This window comes from Taudactylus pleione, unplaced genomic scaffold, assembly GCF_031769625.1.
Source record: "Taudactylus pleione unplaced genomic scaffold, aTauple2 ptg000400l, whole genome shotgun sequence".
In the NCBI taxonomy this organism is placed as follows: Eukaryota; Metazoa; Chordata; class Amphibia; order Anura; family Myobatrachidae; genus Taudactylus; species Taudactylus pleione.
In genome coordinates, this window is record NW_028284802.1 from 5,075,159 (window position 1) to 5,101,884 (window position 26,726).

The 26,726-nt window shown below is 46.3% G+C and overlaps 1 protein-coding gene across 3 annotated transcripts in view; it reads left to right on the top strand.

Moving 5' to 3' along the window:
• The first annotated feature begins 1,024 nt into the window (after positions 1-1,024).
• Positions 1,025-26,726, top strand: part of PBX2 (PBX homeobox 2) — a 33,969-nt gene continuing 8,267 nt past the window's right edge. The window contains exons 1-2 of one of the 3 annotated variants that reach the window (XM_088446667.1): positions 1,025-1,762; positions 17,641-17,714. In XM_088446667.1, the coding sequence (XP_088302793.1) occupies positions 1,560-1,762; positions 17,641-17,714 (277 nt within the window). In that variant the 5' untranslated portion in view covers positions 1,025-1,559. The remainder of the gene's footprint in view (positions 1,763-17,640; positions 17,715-26,726) is intronic. The other 2 variants (XM_088446664.1, XM_088446665.1) reach the window with 2 other exon arrangements.

A 26,726-nucleotide genomic window follows, 5' to 3' on the forward strand; every position in this document is an offset into this window, starting at 1 on the left:
CCTGCATATGATATACTGTAGAGGGCAGGGGGTAGGAGTGAGAGCTGGCTCCTGGAGATACAATGTAACCAGCAGCACCATGCATGTGATATACTGTAGAGGGCAGGGGGTAGGAGTGAGAGCTGGCTCCTGGAGATACAATGTAACCAGCAGCACCATGCATGTGATATACTGTAGAGGGCAGGGGGTAGGAGTGAGAGCTGGCTCCTGGAGAGACAATGTAACCAGCAGCACCCTGCATGTGATATACTGTAGAGGGCAGGGGGTAGGAGTGAGAGCTGGCTCCTGGAAAGACAATGTAACCAGCAGCACCATGCATATGTTATACTGTAGACGGCAGGGGGTAGGAGTGAGAGCTGGCTCCAGGAGATACAATGTAACCAGCAGCACCATGCATATGATATACTGTAGAGGGCAGGGGGCTGGAGTGAGAGCTGGCTCCTGGAGATACAATGTAACCAGCAGCACCATGCATATGATATACTGTAGAGGGCAGGGGGTAGGAGAGAGAGCTGGCTCCTGGAGAGACAATGTCACCAGCAGCACCATGCATATGATATACTGTAGAGGGCAGGGGGTAGGAGTGAGAGCTGGCTCCTGGAGAGACAATGTCACCAGCAGCACCATGCATATGATATACTGTAGAGGGCAGGGGGTAGGAGTGAGAGCTGGCTCCTGGAGAAACAATGTCACCAGCAGCACCATGCATATGATATACTGTAGAGGGCAGGGGGTAGGAGTGAGAGCTGGCTCCTGGAGATACAATGTAACCAGCAGCACCATGCATATGAAATACTGTAGAGGGCAGGGGGTAGGAGTGAGAGCTGGCTCCTGGAGATACAATGTAACCAGCAGCACCATGCATATGATATACTGTAGAGGGCAGGGGGTAGGAGTGAGAGCTGGCTCCTGGAGATACAATGTAACCAGCAGCACCATGCATATGTTATACTGTAGAGGGCAGGGGGTAGGAGTGAGAGATGGCTCCTGGAGAGAGCGCTGTTGGAATGTGACAGTGAGGAGGCAGCAGAGAGCTGTGAATCCCTGAGTGAGGGGAGAGGCACCATGGCCACATTCCTCCCTCCTCCTCCTCCTCCTCCCTCTCTCCTCCCCCCTTCTCCCCAGCTATTCACCATTTTACACTCCTCTTTTCCCAGCCTGGAACATCGTTGTCGGATCTGGGGGTAATCCGGAAAATAATAGAGAGAGGGAGAAAGAGAGAGGGGTGATCCCCCCCTCCTGGATAACTATCGTTTGCGTTATCGCAGCGCTGTCCGAGCGATTATTCTGTCGGAAGTGTTGTGCACCCTGTGTGCTCTCTCCGGGGTTCGGGGGAGAGGAGCAGCCGCTTTCACACTCGCAGAGGACAAGCAAGAGGAGCGACTCGCACCCAGCAGCAGCAGCAGGAGGCAGCAGCGACTTCCAGGACAAGGACAAGGGGGAGGGGGGGAGAAGGAGTTGTGTGAAGGACAAGAGTGACTCGGAGAGGGGTATAATACCCCGACCAACAGGAAGAGATCGATTTCTATCCCGACATAAAGACAGGGACATCTGCCCAGATGGATGAGCAGGGGAGGCTACTCCAGGCCAGGGGGGTGGGAATTCCAGGGCACCCTATCCATGGGGGGCCCCAATCCCTGACCCCCCACCCTATGCACGACACCCCAGCAGACAATGGGGAGCCCAGGAAGCAGGATATCGGCGACATATTGCAACAGATCATGACTATCACTGACCAGAGCCTAGATGAAGCCCAAGCAAAGTGAGTGCACGCAGGGGGGGGTTAAGGGGTGAGGCCTATGTGTGTACATACAGTCCTGTACTGTGCATTCACCTATATAGGGAGCCTATACATTATCTGCTTCTGAAAACATTGCAATCTGTAATCAACCTAAACTCATCTCTGCAATATTCTACTATCGTGATATTAGATGGCACAATACAGCCATCGTAGAGGGGGTCATGGCATTTACACACTATTATGCATACAGCCTCCATTGCTTTGTCAGTGCACTGTGTATTATTGGGCTTTTATTCTGCTTATTGTATCTCTCTAGGCTCCCCAAAGGCAGCTGCTCCCCCTGTAAGTAACAAAAGTTTTCAACCCTTCCAAGAAGTGTACCCTCCTGGCTGTACTTCTGTAGTCCTCTCTCTGCTGGCATGTTACATGCTTGCACACAGCCCCCAACTTATACAATATTGTAAGTTTAGTATTTTTATTAAAGGTGAACAATGTGTTCTGGTATCTTTGCTTAAGCCCTATACAGTTCATCATTTTATATTTACTCATTAAATTAATGGGACCTGATTATATTCTCCGTATCATAATTTATCTTAGACTATTATTATGCTTATTTACTATCCCAGTTCATATTATTGATATTAATTTAAACATTTGCTTAAAAAAACAAAAAAGGAAAAAATTCTGCAATTTGCCCATGAAAATAAAATGCCATTAATTCTATACAATGTAAATTTAGAAAACCTAACAGATAATTTATCAGTAAAAGTGAAACGTGTAACTATATAATTCACACGTGGCCTCTTGTTGTGGCATTTGTTAACTTTGGCCTTATGAGAGGTGGTGGTGGTTTTGTCATTCTTGCAGTGTGTGTACATTATTTATGTCTGAATATTTGCCACACTACTTAGCAAAACTACTTTTTTTTTGTTTTTGGCTTTGTAGTGCAAAAAATAAGTCTGAGAATCTCTCTCTGCCTTGTTAAACCTTGTATAAACACTGCTAATTTTAGACATTTGTGCATACTATTTTTTTTTAATTTCAGTCCACATTAAATAAATAACTAAATAATAATAATTAAATTTTTTTAATAAAATATATATATATTATACCTAGTTTTATACTTTGATATCTTCTTTTACATAAGCCCCATGTTCAGAATACTTGGATTTAGATCTAAATAAATTATGATGATGATGATAATAATAATAGATTATTATTATTATTATTTGAATTATAGGGGTATATTTACAAAGTGGTGGGTTTTCAAAACTCCTGATTTTCATCAGTTTTACCTGCCATATTTAAAAAGACAATAATATTAAATACAAAATCAGCCTTGATATGCATTAATTTGTATTGTCCTTTTAAATCTGCAAGAACAGAATTTGAAAAAAAAATCAGGGGTTTTGAAAATGTACTGCCTGGTAAATAAACCCCTTAAAGTGGCCAGTTGCTGTACCTAGTTCCTCCAGAGGACAATGGGCCCTTTGTGTATTGCTTTAAGTCCATGTAATGAGGATATTGCACTGAACCCATAACACTTCGTAAGGCATTTGCTTCAGCACGTAAAATGCTCCAGGTATTTGGCTGCATAATTATTGACATTTAATTTACCCTATAAAAGGCCTCTTGATGACAACGCTGCTAATCCCATAAAACCATGTTGTTCTGAGCCAGGCAGAACTCCGGTTTCTACTCCTCATGGAGCAGAGTTATTAATTTCCCCTATAAACCTTTGAATTTGCGTCGATCCTTCGGCACATCTCACGAATCACCAGCGAATTGCCTCTCACAGCAGAATGTATTTTGTGTAATTAAAACTAGAATATTAAAGTGTCTCCTGGGTTATGTGGCTTTACACGACATAATGTTTAGAGAGAGTTTCTAACTAGGGTGTGGTAGATAAATAAGCTAAAATATTCTCCACTATAAAATGCAGTGAATTGCCCCCCACCTCTATTATTGCAAAGAACATACATCATCCACAATTCCCAGGAAACTCCCATTAAAAAAAAGTACAGAACAAATCCAGTATCTAGAAATGTATGGTGGGGGCGCTGCCTTTTAAAACTGTGTATGTATAGAAGGGGGAGGGGGAACAGTTTGCATACATTATGCAACCTGGCGCACAGGTAAAGATGCTGTTACCCCACATTGTAAGTCTGTTTCTAGCTGTCATTTTGAAAGCAAACCCATGATTGGCTAGAAGGAGTTTCTGCACTTTTTTTTTTTTTTTTAAATTATTATTATTACTTATTTGTTTTTTTTCCTTGTGAACCAGTTTTCCTAAATGTTCCCATCTGTGCATGAAGCAGGTATGCCCTGGGGGCTGTGATGAATGGGTGTTTCCTACTGACATATCACTTTTACAATCTTAGGGTGGTATTCAATTGCTTTAGCGTGTCTAAAATGACAGAAGATCAGGAGCAATAGTTGAATAGCTCCTGTCTGGCGCGTGGGGGGGCCGAAACAATTGAATTTCGCCCTCAGTTTTTATTAGGAGCAATAGTGATGATCCTACTTGAAAATAGCTAGGTAAGTTGTGTTTAAAAGAAAAAAAGCTGTTTAACAAGCAGATTATGGATCAGAGGGCCTGATTCAGAGCCGGACGCTATTTGCGCTCGCTCGTTCAGAAAAAGGGGCCGGATATTTTAATAGAGCGCTCGCTCTTTGCGGTCTGTTGACGCCTCTGTCTGAGCGATCGAACGAAACATGCGCTAGCTATTTTGTAAAGACGCCCCCTGGCCGTTCGCATCCTACGTCATCTCCGCTATTTATTAGATTAATCAAGTACATCGAAAGGCGTCTGAACTGCTCGCAGTGCTTGTGGTTGGATTTTCCTACCGCAATCATGCGAACAGTTCAGGCTAAGAGACAACCAAGTGACGTGGTCGATGACGTTGCTTTGTTAATCATGCACACCCTTAAAACGCCCGTTTTGACCGTTTGGCACGCCTGCGTTCGGATCTCCACTCCCCGTTTTCAAGCACCTTCCCCTGTTACCACCCACAAACGCCTCATTCTGTCACTCAAATTAGCAGGCACTCGCTATTTTGCAAACACATGATTTCCAACTGCACTGACTGGTTGGCGCATGCGCATTAGGACCCATACGCATGCGCAGATGTGCGAACATCGCTCAGAGCGAACGAGCGGCCGCTTACGAGCGGCTCTGAATCAGGCCCAGAGTCAGTGACTTGGGATGTGGGACAGACTTTCGCAAAATATGGCAACACCTCAGTGAGCAACTTTCATTTGTTGTGCCATTCACACCATGGTAAACCGTTTAATGTTTGGGAGGTCAGCTAGGATTTACAATGACTGTCACTTGTACCTGTGAATGGAGCAGGCAGTGTTTGTAACATAAATACTGCTACATCACCCCAGAACGCACGTGACATCGACCCTGGATATGGTTTTACAATGGATTGCAGTTTCAGACCCATTTCCATGCATTGTATAAGTATTAAAACCGCTAGTGAGTTGCACAGAATTGACGCCAGTGGCCATTAGGCCTATAGTATAATTTCTTGGAAAATGAAATTCAAGATTATTCCCTTTTTTTATGATTTGGCCACTAGGGGTGCTGTTGTGTTGGTACCTGTCGTTTAAGTGTATTTGCAGTTACTTAAGCTAATACAGATAAATCACAGGGAAATGAGTTTCTCTATACAGAGACTCAGAGCCAGTAAGTTGTACAATCATTTAAAGAATAATAAACTGCACATATATTTTTCCTTTCTGTTTCATACAGACTTTTAAATAAACACATCAGTATTTAATACATAGGGGCCTATTTATCAAGTTTTGTTTTTTTTGGTTCATAAAATTATGTAGCAATATGCAGTTTCTGCATAATTTTATGAATGGTTACTATGTACTAACATCCTAATGCAGAAGATTTCACAGAAACTCTCCTGCAGGAGGCTAACTAGTGCTGTAGATCACAGTCCTCATTATTATCAATGGGGACTACGATCTGACCCCTATGTACCAAACTCTGATAAGCAAAGCTTTTTGGAGTCCCCATTAGTTTGTGCCATCTTCAGATGGTGTAAACTACTGTAAGCCTATGGAGGCTCACAAGCAGGAGAGTGATCCTCCGATCCCTGTCCTGCTGCAGCCCCCGTCCGGCGCTGGCAACTGACACCGTGCGCAGTGTCAGACTCCCCCCGATGGAGTCTCGAAAAGGGAAAGACTCCACCAAAATCCCGGGGAAATATCTCGCAGAGAGCTGTCCCTGCGAGTTCAGTTTAGTACATAGAGGGGGATTTTTCATTCAAAATTAAAATATCCGCCGCAGTACAAAGTGTTAATAATCGGGGCAGTAACGCAATTATTAATGCATATGGCCCATAGAGCCAAGACCGAAATGCCAAGGTGTTATCCCAGTGCTATTTTTCAGCAGGAACTCAGGGCTAGATTCAGACCCGCTCGCTAGATGCGTTCGAACGCAGCGAAAGTATGCAAATCTGCAATCGCACGGCAAGGCATTAGCACGCCCACTATATCTTGGCGTGCGATCGCGGTGTGTATGCAGACGCCCACCAGCCTGTCTTAAGATGCCCACTTATACACGTTATCTCCAGGATGTGTACGCAATCATCGCTAACATCGAGTACCATCGGAAGCGAACGCAGCGCTTGTGGCTGACCCTACCCTACCGCAAGCACTGCGAGTGATTCAGTGTGTAATTCAGCCATGTGACGTGTACTATGACGTTGCGTCTTAATTATGCACGCCTCTGAAACGGCGTTAAGACGCTCAGGCACGCCTACGTTCGCACCACCGCTCCCGCCGTTTCCATCGACCATCTCCTGTCCCCACCCACAAACGGCTTCTCCTGTCACTCATTCTAGCGAGATGGCTGTGCGCAGCGAGCGAACGCTTCCCGATCGCATGGACTAGTTTTCGCAGTGCAATGCGTACGCATGCGCAGAATGCAAACATCGGCAGGCTGCGTGTGAATGCAGCCTAGCGAGCGGGTCTGAATCAGGCCCTCAGCTCCTGAATCTCTCATTGACTATGACGTAATCTCCTGAGCCAAAATGTATTTTCCATATAAGTTTTTTATTTTAAAGTCCCTTTTAAGGGCCTTCTTTTGGTAATACTATATATATGTATATATAATATATTTATATTCATATATAATTGTTTTTCTGTAACTCCACCCCCAGTAGCTCCACCCACAGTTCCTGAACCTATTTTTCCAAAAAAATTAGCCCTGTATAAGAGTAACCATTGCTTGGCTTTTTTACCCCTTAGTACTCTCTTTAGAAGCTGACTGTATAGTCACTATTTACTGCATGCTTGTGTGAGATATTAAATCTATATATTGTTTATATAATAATTTCATGATGAATCTCAAAAGCACATTTTCTCTATCCTTCGGCTGTGTGGCTCTCCAGCTATTGTAGAATAACAAATCCATGCTGGGAATTATAGTTCCACAGATGAATCATGCCTATTTTAGATATTTTGAATGTCCATATTGTATACAAAATTGATTTGGGTTTCCATTACCATTCATGGATACTCTTTGCAAATTTATAGCAGTTTACTACAGTTGTATTTTCCACCTATGAGAAATTCTACCCTAATTCTTTCCAACATTTTCAATGGAAAATAAACTGTTCCTTTCAAAATGATAGGGTATTAGGGATATTTGTGTGTTAGTAATCCTTAATGTGTACCCACCTCCTCTGTACAATAGTGGTAGCCATTTTGAGGGCTGAACCAGAAACTTTGTAAGTTTTTAGCCTCATGTCTAGATTGGGTACACATTAGATGATAAATAGTCAAAATCGGTTAATGTGTACCCACTATGTAGGGCCATGCGCGCTCCCTTAAGGCCGTCAGTCGCATTGTCAAGTCGCCCCTACATGCAGCTTGATCTGACAATGCAACTGACGAACCCATACAGTGGGATGCGGCTGGTGCCGACTTATCAGGTGGTCGGGCACTGGATCGTGTAATGTGTACCAGCCGCCCCATATATGTGAGCATGTTGCCCGTGCTGTCATCGGTCGCATCGCTGAGTACACACATTGCTTAGTGCACACCCAGCTTAAAGGATGTCCCTAGTTCCTAATGAATTATAGGTCCGGCCTACAAAATGGCTGCCATTGGTGGAACAGACGCAATGTACACTAAAACCGATCCTTCCTTTTTAGAAGAGACTCATTTTAAGGGCTGGTTCACACAGTATTGATGCAGTAGGTCATAAATGGAGTCACTGATCAATATTAGATAAGTTTGTGTGGAGAGACCATCTTAAGTGGAGACTGATGACAAAGCAAGATGGTTCAGGAACCATTTCTCTGCATCCACCTGAGGCTCAGTGCAATATACGTGACGGGGCTCGCACACTGATTTTAGCAGTATGGTGTTGAGAGAAAGTCAATAGGGGTCAATACCAAAGCAAATGCAATTCATACATGACCATATATACAGATCTGTTCATGATGCAAAATACCTAAATCAATAATGGGCATGCATAGCAAATGCAATTTGTTTTTATTTGTTTTGTTTTTTGCATCGTGGCAAAATCACGTTTGCTGCACGGGGCAAACTTAAAATGTGCAGACAGGATTAGAGTCGAAGTGGTCCTAAAAAATAAAAAATGCATGGTACCCCTCACATTGCATGATGGTTTGCTCCATTTATTTACTGCAATCCTATTTCTAATTAAGGCCTCTATGTTAGTATTCATGCAAATATTGCATTAGTTATTAGGCTCAGGGGTCTATTTACTAAGCAGTGTTAGGAGACAGAGTGAAAAGTGATAAGTCAGTGATAAGGTGCCAGCCAATCAGCTCCCAAATGTAATTTTTCAAACACAGCCTGTGAGATGACAGGTGCGAGCTGATTGGCTGGCACCTTATCACTTTCTTATCACTTTTCACTCTGTCTCCTAACACTGCTTAGTAAATAAGACTCCTCAATTCCCTATAATTCGTTCCCTGAAATTTGTGCAGTCTGGAATTGTGTCTATGTACTAAGCCTTGGTGAGAGATAAAGTACCAACCAATCAGCACCTGTCACTTTACAGGCTGTGTTTGAAAAATGTCAGGAGCTGATCGGGTGGCACCTTATCTCCGTCCACTTTATCTCTCCCTTTCCAAGGCTTAGTACATAGATACCTTTTTGTGTTCAAAACTGTACTTACTAGGAGAAAATGGTAAAGGGTTCCACTGAACAGCAGATTCTCAAAGCGGCCCTTCAGTTTCTTACTCTAACTTCCAAAACACCCACCATTGGGTAAATGGCTAAAACATGGCTTCTTTAGTACGTATAATAAGATGACCACTAATTGTCCTCAGCCAAACATATGTTGACACGTGTGCAGGACCTAATGTGTGCAGTCCCCAGACTCTTTACAGGACCGCTGGCCTAATTATATTTTATTGAGAACGTTGTTCTAAATATACCTTGTGTCATTACACTTTGCTTATGGCAGCAGTTTTCAAACCAATCCACAGAGGACTCCGATCCTGAAAAATGATCACCCGTCACGGTGACAATTTCCTAGATACTGAAAATTAATTCTTTTGAACACCTAAAATAACTGTACTAGTCACTGAGGCACGTAATATATATATTGTAGCAAATAAACCTGTGTGGTGTAGAGCGTGTTTCATGTGGTCAAGGATTAATTTTATTGCTCCTGGGTTGAATACAGACAGACAGGCGGTCTGTTAGAGACCGCAACAGTTCGGTAAAAGGAGGTACTCCTAAACACGGGGGAACACTAGTTAAGGCCTCATTCAGAGATGTTTGCTTTTGTAACAGTGAAGCTCAGGCAAAAGCTTTTATCATGTTACTGCTGCAGGAAGCATCTAGGCGCCTAATGCCGGCATCGCAGATCCCACAGCTGCGTCCAAATACCGTAGTAACCCATAGGTTACTCAAAATGGCCGCTGTCTTCGTGGCTGCCGGGGACCAGTGAACCTGCGTCGGGAGAGCGGCATCTGCTCATGTGCAGATCTCGCACCATCGGAGATGTACGTAAACCATGGAGTTTGTGTACGTCTCTGAATTAGGCTTCTAGGCCAATGGCTCGCAGCAAATGCATAGGAGGATGGGCCTTGAAAGCTCGTTCACTCCTGCCCACATTTACTGCATGAATAGTGTGTTAAAGATAGGACAAACCAGAGCCAATGATGCTGTTCACACCACTGTGTTCAGGAGGCCTCTATTTAAATTGTTTTTAGTTGTAGTTTTGCCTTCTTGAGTCCTGTTGGAGAAAAGTGCTATATAAATAAAGTTCTGATTATGCTTCATGGCAATACCTGGACAGGACTGCCTGATACCCCTTTCCACTGACTTTAAAATTCTTGGTTATTACACATGAACACGTAACAACCCGGGAAATGGCTCCACCTGGATCCGGTCACCCGGTAATCCTTCCCGGGCACCTAGCAATGTTTTACAAGTTACACAATAAGGACACAAGTGAGCTGCACTGGAAACTGGTAACCCGGGTTATCCGATCCAGGTCCCGTTTACAGCATGGAGAGAGGCTCATTCCGGCACAAGGTGATGATGTCATCTCCAAGCGTCAGCACTGCACCTGTCTGCAGTGTGAACTGTGCCAACACCGATCCAGGAATAACCCGGTTCGGCACCGCGGTTGAAAAGGGGTCTGACCCGGTTTGGAACTGTGCTCCAAATCCCAGGTCTTTGGTGGAAAAAGAGGCCACATTCCCCAAAATCTGAGACTGATATGGCCCCTGTACTGTATCACCAAGTGTACATGTAGTTATTGAAACTGCTTTTGATAACGTAAACCTGTAGCCGCAGAACCCACCCACATGGCTGCCATTACACTGTCTTATAGGCCTTTGTAGATAGGTGACATTTTAATGCTGCACTGATTACTGCTAAGTGTACATACATTAACTGTGAACTCGCTATACACAGCAATGGGTCTGTACACTGATCATGACCTTGTTATAGTCTGAACAATAACAGACTTATAATGAACTTGTTATATTGAAAATTCAGTCTACGTTCTGAGTCATTGATAATGAACTGTGCTGTAATGATACACTGTATTGTTACACAGTGCAGCCGGGTAATATGGGGTAGTGTAGCGCTCACTAGGACACAGAAACCAATTTACTGAATATCGATATGCTGTGCATGACTACAATACTCTGTATAATGATACTGCATAGATTAAAGTGGGCTGGAATGGGGCGGATCTGCATTCCGTCACTTCTATTCGGAGATGGAACCAGTTCCGCCTCCTCCGGCTGGCCGACCTCAGCCCCGGCGCCACAGGGAGGCTCCATTTGCCGGGCGTCCGCTAAGATTTTGTTACCAGCAGGCACCTGGCTCCTTCCCCGATTCGCCAGCGGCAGCCGGAGGGTTAGGTCTAGAACAAGGTGCTGTAAAGGGCCTCTGAATTCACAACCAAGTGATCCACGGCAAAAGGGGGAGGGGCAAGGTTCAGAGCGGGGGTAAAAAAGTGACCCCTTGCGGGCTCGCCAGGCTTATGGCACAGTGGCTCGCTTCGCTCGCCACAGGTTTGTATTCCCCCTCTATGCCCGCTTATATAGTAACACTGGTAGCGGTCCGGCCTTGTTGCAGCGGTCACATAGTTGTGATGTCAGAGGTCCTTTCTCCAACTTTGATCTAGCAACAACCACAGCCGAAGGCTGGAGTTCACTCCTGCGCTTTGGCTTCCGGCTCCCGCAGTGTGCACTATGGGAGAGACGTCATGACGTCTCTCCCATAGTTCTGAGGAGTAGCCTGACAGACGGCCGCGGGGCTTAAGGTAAGTATACATATTGGGGTTTTTTTTTTTTTTTTTTTGTAAGCGGCATTACTATTGGGAGCATTCCTGTTGGGGGCATTACTACTGGGGGCACTGCATAAGGAGCATTACTACTGGAGGCACTGTACAAGGGCCACCACTACTGGGGGCACTGCATAAGGGGCACCACCACTACTGGGGGCACTGCATAAGGAGCATTACTACTGGAGGCACTGTACAAGGGCCACCACTACTGGGGGCACTGCATAAGGGGCACCACCACTACCGGGGCACTGCATAAGGGGAACCACCACTACCGGGGCACTGTATAAGGGGCACCATCACTACCGGGGCACTGTATAAGGGGCACCATCACTACTGGGGGCACTGCATAAGGGGCACCACCACTACTGGGGGCACTGCATAAGGGGCACCACCACTACTGGGGGCACTGCATAAGGGGCACCACCACTAGAGGGGGGCACTGCATAAAGAGGCACCACCACTAGAGGGGGGCACTGCATAAAGAGGCACTACCACTAGAGGGGGGCACTGCATGAAGAGGCACCACCACTACTGGGGGCACTGCATAAGGGGCACCACCACTACTGGGGGCACTGCATAAGGGGCACCACCACTAGAGGGGGGCACTGCATAAAGAGGCACCACCACTAGAGGGGGGCACTGCATAAAGAGGCACCACCACCACTAGAGGGGGGCACTGCATGAAGAGGCACCACCACCACTAGAGGGGGGCACTGCATGAAGAGGCACCACCACCACTAGAGGGGGGCACTGCATGAAGAGGCACCACCACCACTAGAGGGGGGCACTGCATGAAGAGGCACCACCACCACTAGAGGGGGGCACTGCATGAAGAGGCACCACCACCACTAGAGGGGGGCACTGCATGAAGAGGCACCACCACCACTAGAGGGGGCACTGCATGAAGAGGCACCACCACCACTAGAGGGGGCACTGCATGAAGAGGCACCACCACCACTAGAGGGGGGCACTGCATGAAGAGGCATCACCACTAGAGGGGGGCACTGCATGAAGAGGCACCACCACTATGGGGGCACTGCATAAAGCGACACCACAACTACTACTGTGAGCATTGTGTATAAGGGGCACTACTGTGTGTGAATAAGGGACTCTACTATGTGGTGCAAAGTAAATCGGGGGCACTATGTGCGGTGTAATGTGGATAAGATTGTGCTACTGTGTGGCGTAATTTGTATTGGGAATACTATTGTCTGACCACGCCCCTTTATTTTGAGCCCACACCCCATTTTTTTACGTTTCGTGCTATCCCTTTATTGAAAAAGCACCGAGGGGACTCCACCACTTCTCTAGGACCACTTTAAGCACTGTGTACTGCCAATGATCACACTGCTCTGTACAATGATACGGAGTATCTGTATCCTAATAATCACACTAATATCTATAGACTGATTCAGAAAGGTACCAAATCGTGCAGTCATGTCTGGCCATGCTCCCTACAAAATAATGTGAAAAACTATGCTACACAGGGGGGTGCCTGGGGCACATCCAGGGGGATGGGGCAGGGGGGGTGATCAAAGTGATCGTCCCTCCCCCGTCTTCACATCATACAGGTAGAGAGAGGGATCCGACTGCTGCAGCCCCTCTGGACCCTCTGCGCTGGGGAGAGAGGCTTCTACCACTGATCAGCAGCAGTTAGTCCTCTCTCTCCCTGCCCGATGTGCTGCTGCCTGTTGCAGGAGGGGATAACCATACCCTCCAGCAAGCCTGCCCCGGGAAAAGAGTACGCCCCCTCTCTGCGCCCCTAATGGTGACAGGATAACATCACGCACTTGCTGCAGATTTGTCAGCTGCACGTTCATGCTGCAAATCTCCCACCACATCCCAAAGCTGCTCTACTGTACTGAGATCTGTGACTGTGCAGAGACTATGGGAATACCCTGAGCTCATAGACACGTTCCAGGCTGAGATGACGTGTGACATGGGGTGTTATCCTGCTGGAAGTAGCCATTAGATGTGCAGACTGCCCACATGGGAAGCACCAATACTGTGGTATTTAAACAATCCTTCATTGGTATTAATGCCCCTTATGTTCCAAGACGACATTCCGCACACCACTATACTACCACCAAAACCCACAAGCCAGTGACACAAGCCAGGATGGACCGATGGATTTCTGTTGCTTACGCCAAAATCTGACCCTAGCATCTGCTTGTTGCTTCAGATATCGAGATTCGTCAGACCTGGCGATTATTTTCCCGATGTGCATCTGCCCAGTGCTGGTGACCCTGTGCCCAGCGTAGCTTCCGTTTCCTGTTCTTAGCTGACAGGAGTGGAACCCGGCGCGGTCTTGCTTCCTATCCACTTAAGGGTGTGACGTGCTGTGTGGTTAGAGGGTATACAGTCGGGAAGCCAGCGGACGTGGTCCCGGCGGCCGGCTTCCTGACTGCTTTATCCCGGCGAGGATTAAATGACAGGCATCTAAATCTAGACGCCTGTCATTTTACCGACGCCGGAAGACCGGCGCCCAGCATCCCGATCGAAGTGATGCCGGGCGTGGACAACTGCGGCGGGGCTTAGGTTTAGGGCTCCCGGGGGGGACTTTGGGTTAGGCACCCCGCCGGGAGGTTAGGGTTAGGCTAGGGGGAGGGTGTGTTATGGTTAGGCACCCCCGGGGGGGACAGGGTTAGGCACCCCCCCGGGGGATTTAGGTTTAGGCAGCGGGGAAGGGGGGGTTAGGTTTAGGCACTGGGGGGAAGGTTAAGGTTAGGCACCCCTAAGGGACGGTTAGGGGAGGGAATTAGGTTAGTTAGTACTTACCTTTAGACGATCGGGATTTCCGCTGCTGCCGGCCTGCTGGGGTCGGGATTCCAACCGCCGGACGCATGTCCGGCGGTAGATCATACCGCTTCTGGTTAGAGATGCTCTGCTGCATTACACTGGTGTAATACATGGTTAGGTAAGCTACCTTCACTTTTTTAGCTTTAAGCATTTCCTCAGACTTCTTTCTGTAACAAGGCGTTCATCTACACAGGACTGACAATCCTTATCAATTTTAAGTTTCCAATCTATGTAATCACTACAGACTATTGTGCATGAAAATCCCAGGAGACCAGTAGTTAGTGAGAGACTCCGTTCACCCGGTCTTTCATCAACAATATTAAATTATAATTATTAATATTTTTTATTTTGCCCCACAACGTGTCCACACAGGGATAACAAAACAATAGCACAATAGTTCCTTAATATTAATAACACGATCTTTGTCATTTAGATCACCTTTCTTCCCCCAACAACTGAACCTCTTGGTCATGTCTGCATTTAGTTTCACCCACGAGACTGGCTGATTCAGAATTTGCATTAACACGTAAAGGTACACGTAATAAAGAGCTTATCCTGATAATGATCACACTGCTTTATATAATGGTACAGAGTATCTATATAGCCAAATAATGATGGCATTGCTCTATATATACACCTATACAGAGTATCTATATCCTCTTAGTAATGCTGCTCCATATAACAATAAAAGATATCTACATCTTGATAATTTAAACATTGCATTATATGGCAATACTGAGTATCTATCTCCTGATAATGGTTATAGTGCTCTATATAACTCTACAGAGTATCTATGTCCTGATAATTCTCTCACTGCTCCGTATAATTATACTGGGTTACACTGATAAGACTGTTCTATATAATGATAGAGTATCTATATACTGATAGTGACAAAACTGCTCTGTATAATGATACATAGTATATGCATATAACCTGATAATGGTTCTGTTGTCCTATGTAACCATACTGAGTATATATATAGCCTGCTAACAAGACTGCTCTGTGTAATGATACATAGTATATGCATATAACCTGTGTAATGATAGTGAGTGTATGTATATATCTTGGTAATGATCACACTGCTCTATGTAATGATACTAAGTACCTCTGTCATGATGATGCTCCCACCGCTCTGTATAATTATACTGGCTATCTTTACACTTATATAACTGTTCTATGTGATGATAAATAGCATCTATATGCTGATAATGACCAGACTGCTCTGTGAAATGATAGTGTATGTATATGTCCAGATAATGATCACACTGCTCTATATACTGATACAGAGTATCTATATGATTATGATAAGACTGCACTGTACAATCTGGTTATGATCACGCTGCTTTATATACTGATACAGAGGTTGAGTCTCCCATATCCAAATATTCAAAAATACGGAATATTGTGTACATACTGATAATAAGACTGCATCGTGTACATCCTGATAAAGATTATGCTGCTCTATACAGTGATACAGAGTATCTACAGTGCATCCGGAAAGTATTCACAGCACTTCACTTTTTTACTCACATTTTGTTATGTTACAGTTTTTATTCCAAAATAGAATAAATTCAACGTGTAAAAAGTTTTCTTTTAGATTTTTGCAAATTTAATAAAAAAACAAAAAAAAGAAAAACTATGAAATCACATGTACATAAGTATTCACAGCCTTTGCTCAATACTTTGTTGATGCACCTTTGGCAGCAATTACAGCTTCAAGTCTTTTTGAATATGATGCCAGAAGCTTGGCACACCTATCTATGGGCAGTTTCGCCCATTCCTCTTTGCAGCACCTCTCAAGCTCCATCAGGTTGGATGGGAAGCATCGGTGTACAGCCATTTTCAGATCTCTCCAGAGATGTTCAATCGGGTTCAAGTCTGGGCTCTGGCTGAGCCATCCAAGGACATTCACAGAGTTGTCCTGAAGCCACTCCTTTGATATCTTGGCTGTGTGCTTAGGGTCGTTGTCCTACTGAAAGATGAATCGTCGCCCCAGTCTGAGGTCAAGAGCGCTGTGGAGCAGGTTTTCATCCAGGATGTCTCTGTACATTGCTGCATTCATCTTTCCCTCTATTCTGACTAGTCTCCCAGTTCCTGCCGCTGAAAAACATCCCTACAGCATGATGCTGCCACCACCATGCTTCACTGTAAGGATGGTTTTGGCCTGGTGATGAGCGGTGCCTGGTTTCCTCCAAACATAACACCTGGCATTGACTCCAAAAAGTTCAATCTCTGTCTCAACAGACCAGAGAATTTTGTTCCTCATGGTCTGAGAGTCCTTCAGGTGCATTTTGGCAAACTCCAGACGGGTTGCCATGTGCTTTTTACTAAGGAGTGGCTTCCGTCTGGCCACTCTACCATACGGGCCTGATTGGTGGATTGCTGCAGAGATGGTTGTCCTTCAGGAAGGTTCTCCTTTCTCCACAGAGGAATGCTGTAACTCTGCCAGAGTGACCATTGGGTTCTTGGTCACCACCCTGACCTAGGGCCCTTCTCCCACGATCGCTCAGTTTAGACGGCTGGCCAACTCTAGGAAGAGTCCTGGTGGTTCCGAACGTCTTCCATTTACGGATGATGGAGGCCACTGTGCTCATTGGGACCTTCAAAGCAGCAGATATTTTTCTGTACCCTTCCACACATTTGTGCCTCGAGACAATCCTGTCTCGGAGGTCTACAGACAATTCCTTGGACTACATGCTTGGTTTGTGCTCTGACATGCACTGTCAAGTGTGGGACCTTTTACATAGACAAGTGTATGCACTTCAAGATCATGTCCAAACAACTGAATTTACCACAGGTAGACTCCAATTAAGCTGTAGGAACAGCTCAAGGATGATCAGTGGACACAGGATGCACCTGAGCTCAATTTTGAGCTTCATGGCAAAGGCTGTGCATACTTATCTACATGTGATTTCTTAGTTTTTCTTTTTTTTTTTATTAAATTTGCAAACATCTCAAACTTTTTACACGTTGTCATTATGGGGTATTGTGTGTAGAATTTTGAGGACAAAAATTTATTTGTTCCATTTTGGAATAAGGCTGTAACATAACCACAAAATGTGGAAAAAGTGAAGCGCTGTGAATACTTTCCGGATGCACTGTATATACTGATAATAAGACTGCACTGTGTACATCCTGGTATTGATCATGCTCAGTATACACCACCAGATAACACTGTATAAACACACGATGGCTGTGATACACGGAGTATATGCTGATAATAAATGCACTGTCCTGTATCTGTACAATAACCATGTTTATGTGGCTTTGTCCCCTTTCTCTCTGTGTATAGGAAGCACGCCTTAAACTGCCACAGGATGAAACCAGCTCTCTTCAGTGTACTGTGCGAAATCAAAGAGAAGACAGGTCAGTGTCCCGACAGCCTATCTTTATTTTCTGGTGCTTGTTTTCTTCCTCCTCCGGGTCCTGTTATCATAATTTGCAATGGTCTCAGTAAGCAATGACCTCTGCCAGCCCCAACACCACCATACCCTCCAGGAGACACGAGTCCATTGAGCCAGCTGCTGACAGTTCTGCATTTTAGGTGTACAAGGGCCTGGACCCTTCTCCTGAGCACGCTATGTACCGCCTGCTGCTGTGGTATTTCTATGCACTCAGCAGGATTGCTTTCTCCTGGCAGGAATCCATTCTAACAGCTCTGTGGCAGCCAGCATGAGGGCACCACACTGGAGGTGCAGGCATATTGCTCTCTAACCTCTCCCTCTGGATACTATGGTAACTGAGGTTACAGACGTGTGCCCTCTGTCATGTCGCTTCAGCGGGAGCTGGGAGGTAGCGCTGTGCCCAGTTTGCTAACCAAGCCAGCGCTGGAGAAAGTGGATTACTTTGAAACGGTAGTTTTAAATTTGAGAATGATTACTAATGAGATTTCTAGGGGAGATTTTCTTTTTCTATTATGTGTATGGTGGAGCCCCACCTAGATGCTGACCTAGATAGCTGCCCGTGGGTGTGTTATAATACACCGTTAAAAAGTCGACAATGTCTAGATAGACACCAGATGTTAGACAGTCAATAGGTCGACAAGGACAAAAGGTCCGCAGGGGCTAAAGGTCAACACACAAAATTACGACATGGACGGTCGGCGGGTACAAATGGTCGACATGGTCAAAAGGTCGCAACATAAAAATGGCCGACACATGTTTTTGTTTTTTCTAACCCTCCCTTCTGGTACCTAACCCTAACCGTCGGGGTAAGTGCCTGAACCTAACCGTCCCTTCTAGTGCCTAACCCTCCTCTTGGTGCCTAAACCTAAATGTCGGGAGTAAGTTCCTAACCCTAACCTTTGGGGTAAGTGCCTATCTCTAACCACTTACCGGAGGGTTAGGGTTAGGCACTTACCCTGACGGTTAGGGTTTGGCACCAAGGGGAGGGTTAGGCACTTACTGGAGGGTTAGGCTTAGGCACTTACCCCCACGGTTAGGCACCAAGGGGAGGGTTAGGGTGAAGATTAGGGCTAAAAAAACAATTATCAACCATTTTCATGTCGACCTTTTGTCCCTGTCAACCTTTTGACTGTCTAACATCTGTTGTCTATCTAGACACTGTCGACCTTTAAACTGTCAATCTATAGTCCAGAACCTGCTGGCAACAACCAAAGTGACTGCGGTATGTTTAAACAAATATTAGAATGACCTATCCCTACGATGTATAAACTCTTATCCTTACGGTTCCTCAAAACACAGGTATGCTCGATGAGGGAGCTCTTGAGCAGCAATAAGTGACATTTTTAAACCATTACGTGGAATGTTGACCCCTTTCCGCATTTGGCTGGAACATTTTCCACGCTTTGCCAGCAAAATTTCACTTCAAATATTCCTGTTGTTACTCCCCCCTATAATGCACAACTCAACAGAATCATTTGACCATTGTCGCCCAAGCTCGAGTCACGGACTAAAAATGAGGTGAATTTGCAAATACAAAGTGACAGAAGCCGTTCCATGGAAGGTGACGGCACACAAGTGGGAATCCGAGGCGCCATTACCAGAAACTTTCCGCCTCTGGCAAACGGCCTGTACAGCAGAAATACAATTAGTGCCGAGTGTTGCTGCAACCTAACCTCTCGGTCGCGTTGAGAGTGGAGGCCTGTAATGGAGTAGAGGAGCCTTCTATGTATGTGTGTGTGTGTGTGTATGTATGTATATATATATATATATATATATATATATATATATGTCTTTTCAAATCTGTGGTGCTCAGTTCATATATACCAGTATAGTGGATTCAGGACTCCACCTTGAGGTTTAGGTTGTTGGCCTGGTGTAGATGTTTGGGGATCAGCACATGTTCTGTATGGCATGGAGTACTTACAGTAGGCTGCTGATAGTGGCCATCCTGTCATTTGTATAACAATAGAGGATCATGCACTGTAGATTTTTCCTCTCCTCCTTCTCTTCTCCTATTTAATGGGAGTCTTTCCCCTCACCCCCTACTGCGAGACTGGTAATGGAGAGGGGGGAGGGCAGCAGATCAAATGTCTAACGTAGCGCACAGCACAATCCTGTGCTCTCTCCCATCTCCCCTCTTCATTAAGGCCCTGTCCTTTATTCTCCCTAATCCGTCCCTCACATGCTCCATTTATACCTGGGTCATGTTTCCTTTAGGTCTACATCTCCTCCCACTGCACTCCTGTTTTATATATATATATATATATATTTTTTTTTTTTTTAATATTATAATTTTTATTTATTTCTGCTTGTAATATATCATTCAAGGGGATTCCCTGGTCTCTGTGTGGTTGGTTATGTTGCTGTATTGGGCACTGAGCTTCTATATTCTGTAACTACCTTTAAAAAAAACGTTCTCCGAATCAGAATCTTTGCCCTGTTCCGTCATGCTGGTTCCTTGCCATCACCCCTCTGGCAAAGCCAGACCTGCCAGCCTCTCACAAGTTTTATAGTTGAGACAAAGTATATATATATATATATATATATATATATATATATATATATATATATATATTTATATATTTATATATTTTATTTTTTTTCTTCCAAGCTTGCTTCACCTTGGGGCCTTGTGTGACCCTATCAGTCTTGCCCTAAGCTCCTGCTGTGGTGTTAACTGTTCTGTACTGACCAAGTTATTTAGTTCTGATGATGGTGATCATTTAGATATGTAGCGATTAAGAATAAGAGTTGAACTTGTAGTAAAGCCAAGAAGCAATTGTTAGCATGTTAAATAATGTTACTTGTTATCGTAGTTGGGAATCTGTATGACATACCGCCAGCCAAAAAGCCCGGCGGATGTAATACAGACGCCGGATGGCAGAACACTGAAGATCCCCACACGGTAAGTATTTTAACTATTCCCCCCCCCCTTAACCCTCCTTTAGGGGTGCCTAACCTTAACCACCACCCCTAGTGCCTAACCCTAACCTTCCCTCCCCCCCCCCCCCCCCCAGGAGTGCCTAAACCTAACCCCCTCCCAGCACTCTTAACCTAGCACTCTTAACCTAACCCTCCCGGGGGGGTGCCTAACCCTAAGTCCCCCCCGGGAGCCCCTAAACCTAAACACACACCCCACCCCCCTGTGGGGCCCCCCCATCCACGGCTCTTTGCTCACGACGCCCAGCTTGCCTTCGTTCGGTATGCTGGGCGTCGGGATTTCGGCGGGTGGCTAATGATGGGCGTCGGGATTTCAACGCCTATCATTAGTCCCATGTCGGGATTTGACAGTCTGGAAGCCGGCGGTCGACATTTCGACCTCCGGCTTCCTGACCGCATACCAATAGTTGGACTTTCGTAGGGGTATTTATCAAAGCTTGGTGAGAGAGAAAATTGTGAGAGAAAAAGTATTAACCAATCGGCTCCTAACTGTAATTTTTCAAACATCACTTCTAAAATCTTAATTGGAAGTTGATTGGTTGGTGCTTGATCTCTCACAATTTTATCTCTCTCCAGTCTTTGATAAATACCCCCTCAGTGACTACATTATGGCGCTACAGAATTTCCTCTCCATCCATCACCACGCCGTGCTCCAGAAAGATTAAATACAGAATAACTTTTTTTTTTTTTCGGAAATGTTGGAGCACAGTCGTGCGGATAGGAGTGTTGGGCAATCCAGCTTGCGCTGTTTTTTTTTAAGCATCAACGATCCTACAAACCCCCCCAAAAGTGAAATGTTGGGTAAATATTAACGATCTATAAAGATAGTTTATGCATATGAAGTCGACTCTGTTCCTAGAAAACCACAACTGCACTGGCTTTCCTATTATTTCCTAACCTGAGTGGGCATTTGATGTATTCACGGATCTACCAAAACTTATACCCCCCGGTAAACTGCCCTCTTTCTGTGAGTGAAGCAGTGGCACCTACAGAGAGAGCTCTGCTGAAAAGGACAGTCCCCAAACGATGGCACCTACCTGGCGCTCTATCCGCACTCACAGCTGTGAGCTGCCACGTGACAGTGTGTGAACTCATGAAGAGATCTGTGGCACACGGCCGCCCAGCCTCCTCATTAATATCGTGGTGTTAATGACATAATTGTGACAGGGTTGTGAGGAGGGGGGGGGGGAGCAGTGTAATTATCTGTTATGAATCTGGTTCTTCTGGGAGTGTAAACAAGGAGGCTCGTTAATCAGCTCTCGTTAAGCGGCGGACAGCCCCCAGAACATACAAACAAAGCCTCTTATGTGGCCAGTTCCTTGTGTAATCAATGTGTGCTTCAGGGCTCACCAAGCAATGACCGTGCATAAATGTCATCAGCCTTTGTTTCTGATTCTTCTCTTCTCCTTTATTCAGGATTAGGTAAGCCGTTGCTGACAGAGAATACTGGGACTTGTAGTACTGCCTTTTCTCACGCGCTCTCTCTTGCTCATAACAACCAATCGAACTGTAATTTTGTTCTAGCACAGCCTGTAAAATGTAGGTAATGCTGGGTACACACTGGCCGCCATACTGTGGATACGTCGGTGGGTGTGTACCAGCAATATGTCTGTGCAGCACAGCTGATGGCAGTTATATTGGCACATCACGCTGTTTGTACGGGCGGGCACATGTATATGTGTGTATGCACTTACCAATCGTCCGTCGTAATAGTATGTACCCAGCTTTAGAAACTGACTGGTACTTTGTCTCTCCAGTTTATCTCGCTCCAAGATTTGATAAATTTCCCCCTCTGCCTCTCTCCTCTCTGATGCTGCTCCTTCTAGATCATCTTGTGCTGCTCTCTGTGCCCCCTGGTGCCTCGTTCTCTGTGCCCCCTGGTGCCCCGTCTTCTGTGCCCTACCCCCCCTGGTGCCTCGTTCTCTGTGCCCCACCCCCCCTGGTGCCTCGTTCTCTGTGCCCCCTGGTGCCTTGTTCTCTGTGCCCCCTGGTGCCTCGTTCTCTGTGCCCCACCCCCCCTGGTGCCTCGTTCTCTGTGCCCCCTGGTGCCTCGTTCTCTGTGCCCCCTGGTGCCTCGTTCTCTGTGCCCCCTCGTGCCCCATCTTCTGTAAAAAAAAAAAAAAAAAAAAAAAAACGTGCCTCGTTTTCGGTACAACACCACCCCCCAGGGCCTCGTATTCTGTACTCCATGGTGTCTGTGTGTGCGTGCCTCTCTCTCACTATCTTTACTGTCGCTCTCTGTGGCATCCGTCTCTCACTTTGGCACTGCGCCCTATCTCACGTGCGTCTCACTCAAGTGCAGAACGGAGGCCTGATGATGTCGCACCCTTATCCATCCGCCACCAGCTGGTGCTTTTGTTGCCCAAATTTTTTTTTTTTCATTCCTTTTTGAAGAGCAGGCAAAATATAAATGTTCTAAAGAGAGCGCAATAAAGAGTTTTTTTTGTTTTTATATCAACGTCCATTTTTGGGTGTAAAGAAAAGTTAAAAAAAAAAAAAAAAAAAAAAAAAAAACCTTTAAAAAATATATACCGTATATACTCGAGTATATATTCGACCCGAATATAAGCCGAGGTACCTAATTTTACCACAAAAAACTGGGAAAACTTATTGACTCGAGTATAAGCCTAGGGTGGGAAATGCAGCAGCTACTGGTAGTAATCCCTCCCCTGGTACTGCCCCCAGAATAAATATTCCCCCCCCTGGTACTGCCCCCAGTAGTAATATTCCCCCCCCCCCTGGTACTGCCCCTAGTAGTAATATTCCCCCCCTGGTAGTGCCCCCAGTAGTAATACCCCCCCTGGTAGTGCCCCCAGTAGTAATTACCCCCCCCTGGTAGTGCCCCCAGTAGTAATACCCTCCCTGGTAGTGCCCCCAGTAGTAATACCCTCCCTGGTAGTGCCCCCAGTAGTACAACCCCCCCCCTGGTAGTGCCCCCAGTAGTACAACCCCCCCCCTGGTAGTGCCCCCAGTAGTACAACCCCCCCCTGGTAGTGCCCCCAGTAGTACAACCCCCCCCTGGTAGTGCCCCCAGTAGTACAACCCCCCCCTGGTAGTGCCCCCAGTAGTAATACCCCCCCTGGTAGTGCCCCCAGTAGTAATACCCTCCCTGGTAGTGCCCCCAGTAGTAATACCCTCCCTGGTAGTGCCCCCAGTAGTAATACCCTCCCTGGTAGTGCCCCCAGTAGTACAACCCCCCCTGGTAGTGCCCCCAGTAGCAATATCCCCCCCTGGTAGTGCCCCCAGTATTAATCCCGCCCTGGTAGTGCCCCCAGTAGCAATCCCCCCCCCTGGTACTGCCCCGAGTAGTAGCCCCCCCAGTAGAGAGAGAGATGTAATTTAAAAAAAAAACAAAAACAAAAAACCACTTACCTGAAACCCCGCTCCTGATCCCGACGCTGCAACCGGCTCCTCCAGGCTGCTTTGCATGATGGGAGAGACGTTGTCATGACGACGTCTCTCCCATTACCCACTGCGGGAGCCGGAAGATGGCTCCCGCAGTGGGAGCAGCAGCAGCCGATGAGAGTCTGACAGACTCTCATCGGCTGCTGATTACAACAAACTCCGTCCGGTCCGCGACACACATGCGGTGCAGCTGTGTCACAGAGACACAGGGCCTGATACTGACCCGCTCGCGAGCGCTGAGCGCTCGCAAGCCGGTCGATGGTGACCTAGTGCGCATGCGCACGACGGAGGGAGCTCCGTCGTGAGCATGCGCGAGACCCGAATAGCGACGGCCAAGCCAAAGGGGGGCGTGCTGTCGATGTTGATTGACAGCACGCCCCCTTTGGTGGGCGTGCCGGGGGCGTTGCTGCCCAGACGGAGGCGTTCCCATGGGAACGCCTACCGTCTGGGGCCGGCCCCACTGACATCACTAGTGATGTCAGTGGGAGTGCTTTTGGCTCTGATAGGCTGGGCTTGCGGCAGCGAGATCCTACCGCAGAGTCTCGTCGCAAGCCCGATGGTCTTGACCATCGCGACCATCTTTTTGGCCGCACACTATAGCTGTGGGTGGTCACCCACAGCTATGCAAGCGGCCAGGAGGCTGCTCCAAAAAGGAGCAGGGACGATCCTGATTCAGAGCGAGCGCTCTGTCAGAGCGTCCGGCTCTGAATCAGGGCCACAGTCTGCACCGCGGCCCGCATGGTACGCTACTCAGCTGCGTACCATGGGGCATGACTCGAGTATAAGGCCGAGGGTGTGCTTTTTCAGCACAAAAAATGTGCTGAAAACTCGGCTTATACTCGAGTATATACGGTATACAGTTTTGGGGGTTTTCCTTATCAAGTGTGATTGCATTATTACTGTGTGTCTATAATATACGCGTGTGTGTGTATAATATATATATATATGTACGTACGTACGTACGTGTGTGTGCATATATAGATATCTATCTCCATATAATATGTAGCGTGTGTGTGTGTAATGTATGGTACATGCGCACTACAATCTACAGCTATCCATGTATCTCCCAGATCAGCCATATGACATGTTCCCCTACCTATGATCATATCTACCCCTTTTTTTCCCTTCCCTAGTCACTAGTTTCCCTATTTCTCCCAATTTTCTTTCGCCCATCTTGAACCCCCCCCCTCCCTGGTTGCTATGGTAGCCATGTTTCCTATGCTGTTGCTGTGGCGGGAGAAAAGGTCATCGCTAGGTCGTCTCCACAGCGACGGTGGCTGGGAGCCTGTGCTTGTCTGAGTGTGGGGATTGGTTGAGATGGGGGAAGGGCTGAACAGACAGGAAACGGTGCATCTAATGAGTGTGTGTGTTAGGGATAATGGGTGAAACTTATCAGGATAATGCAGAGATTATCACAGGGATAATGTAAGAAATCATAGCTTTCCAGGGCTCCAGGCCAGCTGCCGGAAGCTGCTGCGGAATTCCATTCACACCTAAAAATAAGGGCTGGTAATGCTTGTATATGACCATTAGGCTTTCCTTCCTGCAGATGTGAGATTGCCTTATGAGGCAAGTGTGTGGTTTTCACAGGGGGTTCCTCAGAAGGGTGCATGGTTGGCCGTTTAATACGGAACACACAGGCTGCCATATTTGCAGCATGCATCTGAACTAATTAGAGCCACACCACCTAGCGTACGTCCGGTTTTAAATGACTGTAAACTCTAATTCCACATAAGTCGCTTTGTAAAGTGTGGCAAGCATCCTGGCTGCTGCAAGAAGTGGCGGTATTAGTACCTGCAAACATACAGTGCCTTGCAAAAGAATTCACCCCCCTTTTTACCTTTTTTGTTACATTACAACCTGTCATTTTTATTTCTTTTTTTATCTGAATTTTATATGATGGATCTGCACAAAATAGTCTAAGTTGGTGAATTGAATTGAGAAAAATATATATAAAAAATAATCTTTATAAATAAAATTCTGAAAATTGGCATGTGCATATGTAATCACCCCCTTTGCTATGAAGCCCCTCAAAAGTCTGGTGCAACCAATTACCTTCAGAAGTCACATAATTAGTGAAATGACGTCCACCTGTGTGAAATCTAAGTGTCACATGATCTGTCAGTATAAACACACCTTTTCTGAAAGGCCCCAGAGGCTGCAACACCACTTATGCTGGGCATACACTACCAGATAAAATACCTGTCAGACCGACAGACATTTTATCTGGCAGCCTGCCAGCCGCAGAAGTCGCCGGCATACACTGTGAGAGAAATCTCACAGTGTATAGCCCGACATCCGCGCTCCGCCCCCGGTGGAGGAGACATTTCCCTGTTCCTTCCGTAGGAAGGAACACAGGAAATGTCTGTCTGTCGGCTGCGCTGGGCATACACTGCCCGATGCGGCCGACAGTTTACCCGCTAAATATCGCATCGGACGGGCATGCTGGACAATCCAGCATGCCCGACCGAGCAATATTTAACCCTCGGTCGCCCCCCCACACGCTACAATTATCGCAGCGATCCGCCGATATCGGGCGGATTGTCCCGATAATTGTAGCGTGTATGGCCAGCATAAGCAAGAGGCATCGCACCATGAAGACCAAGAGGAGCTCTCCTCAACAACTTTG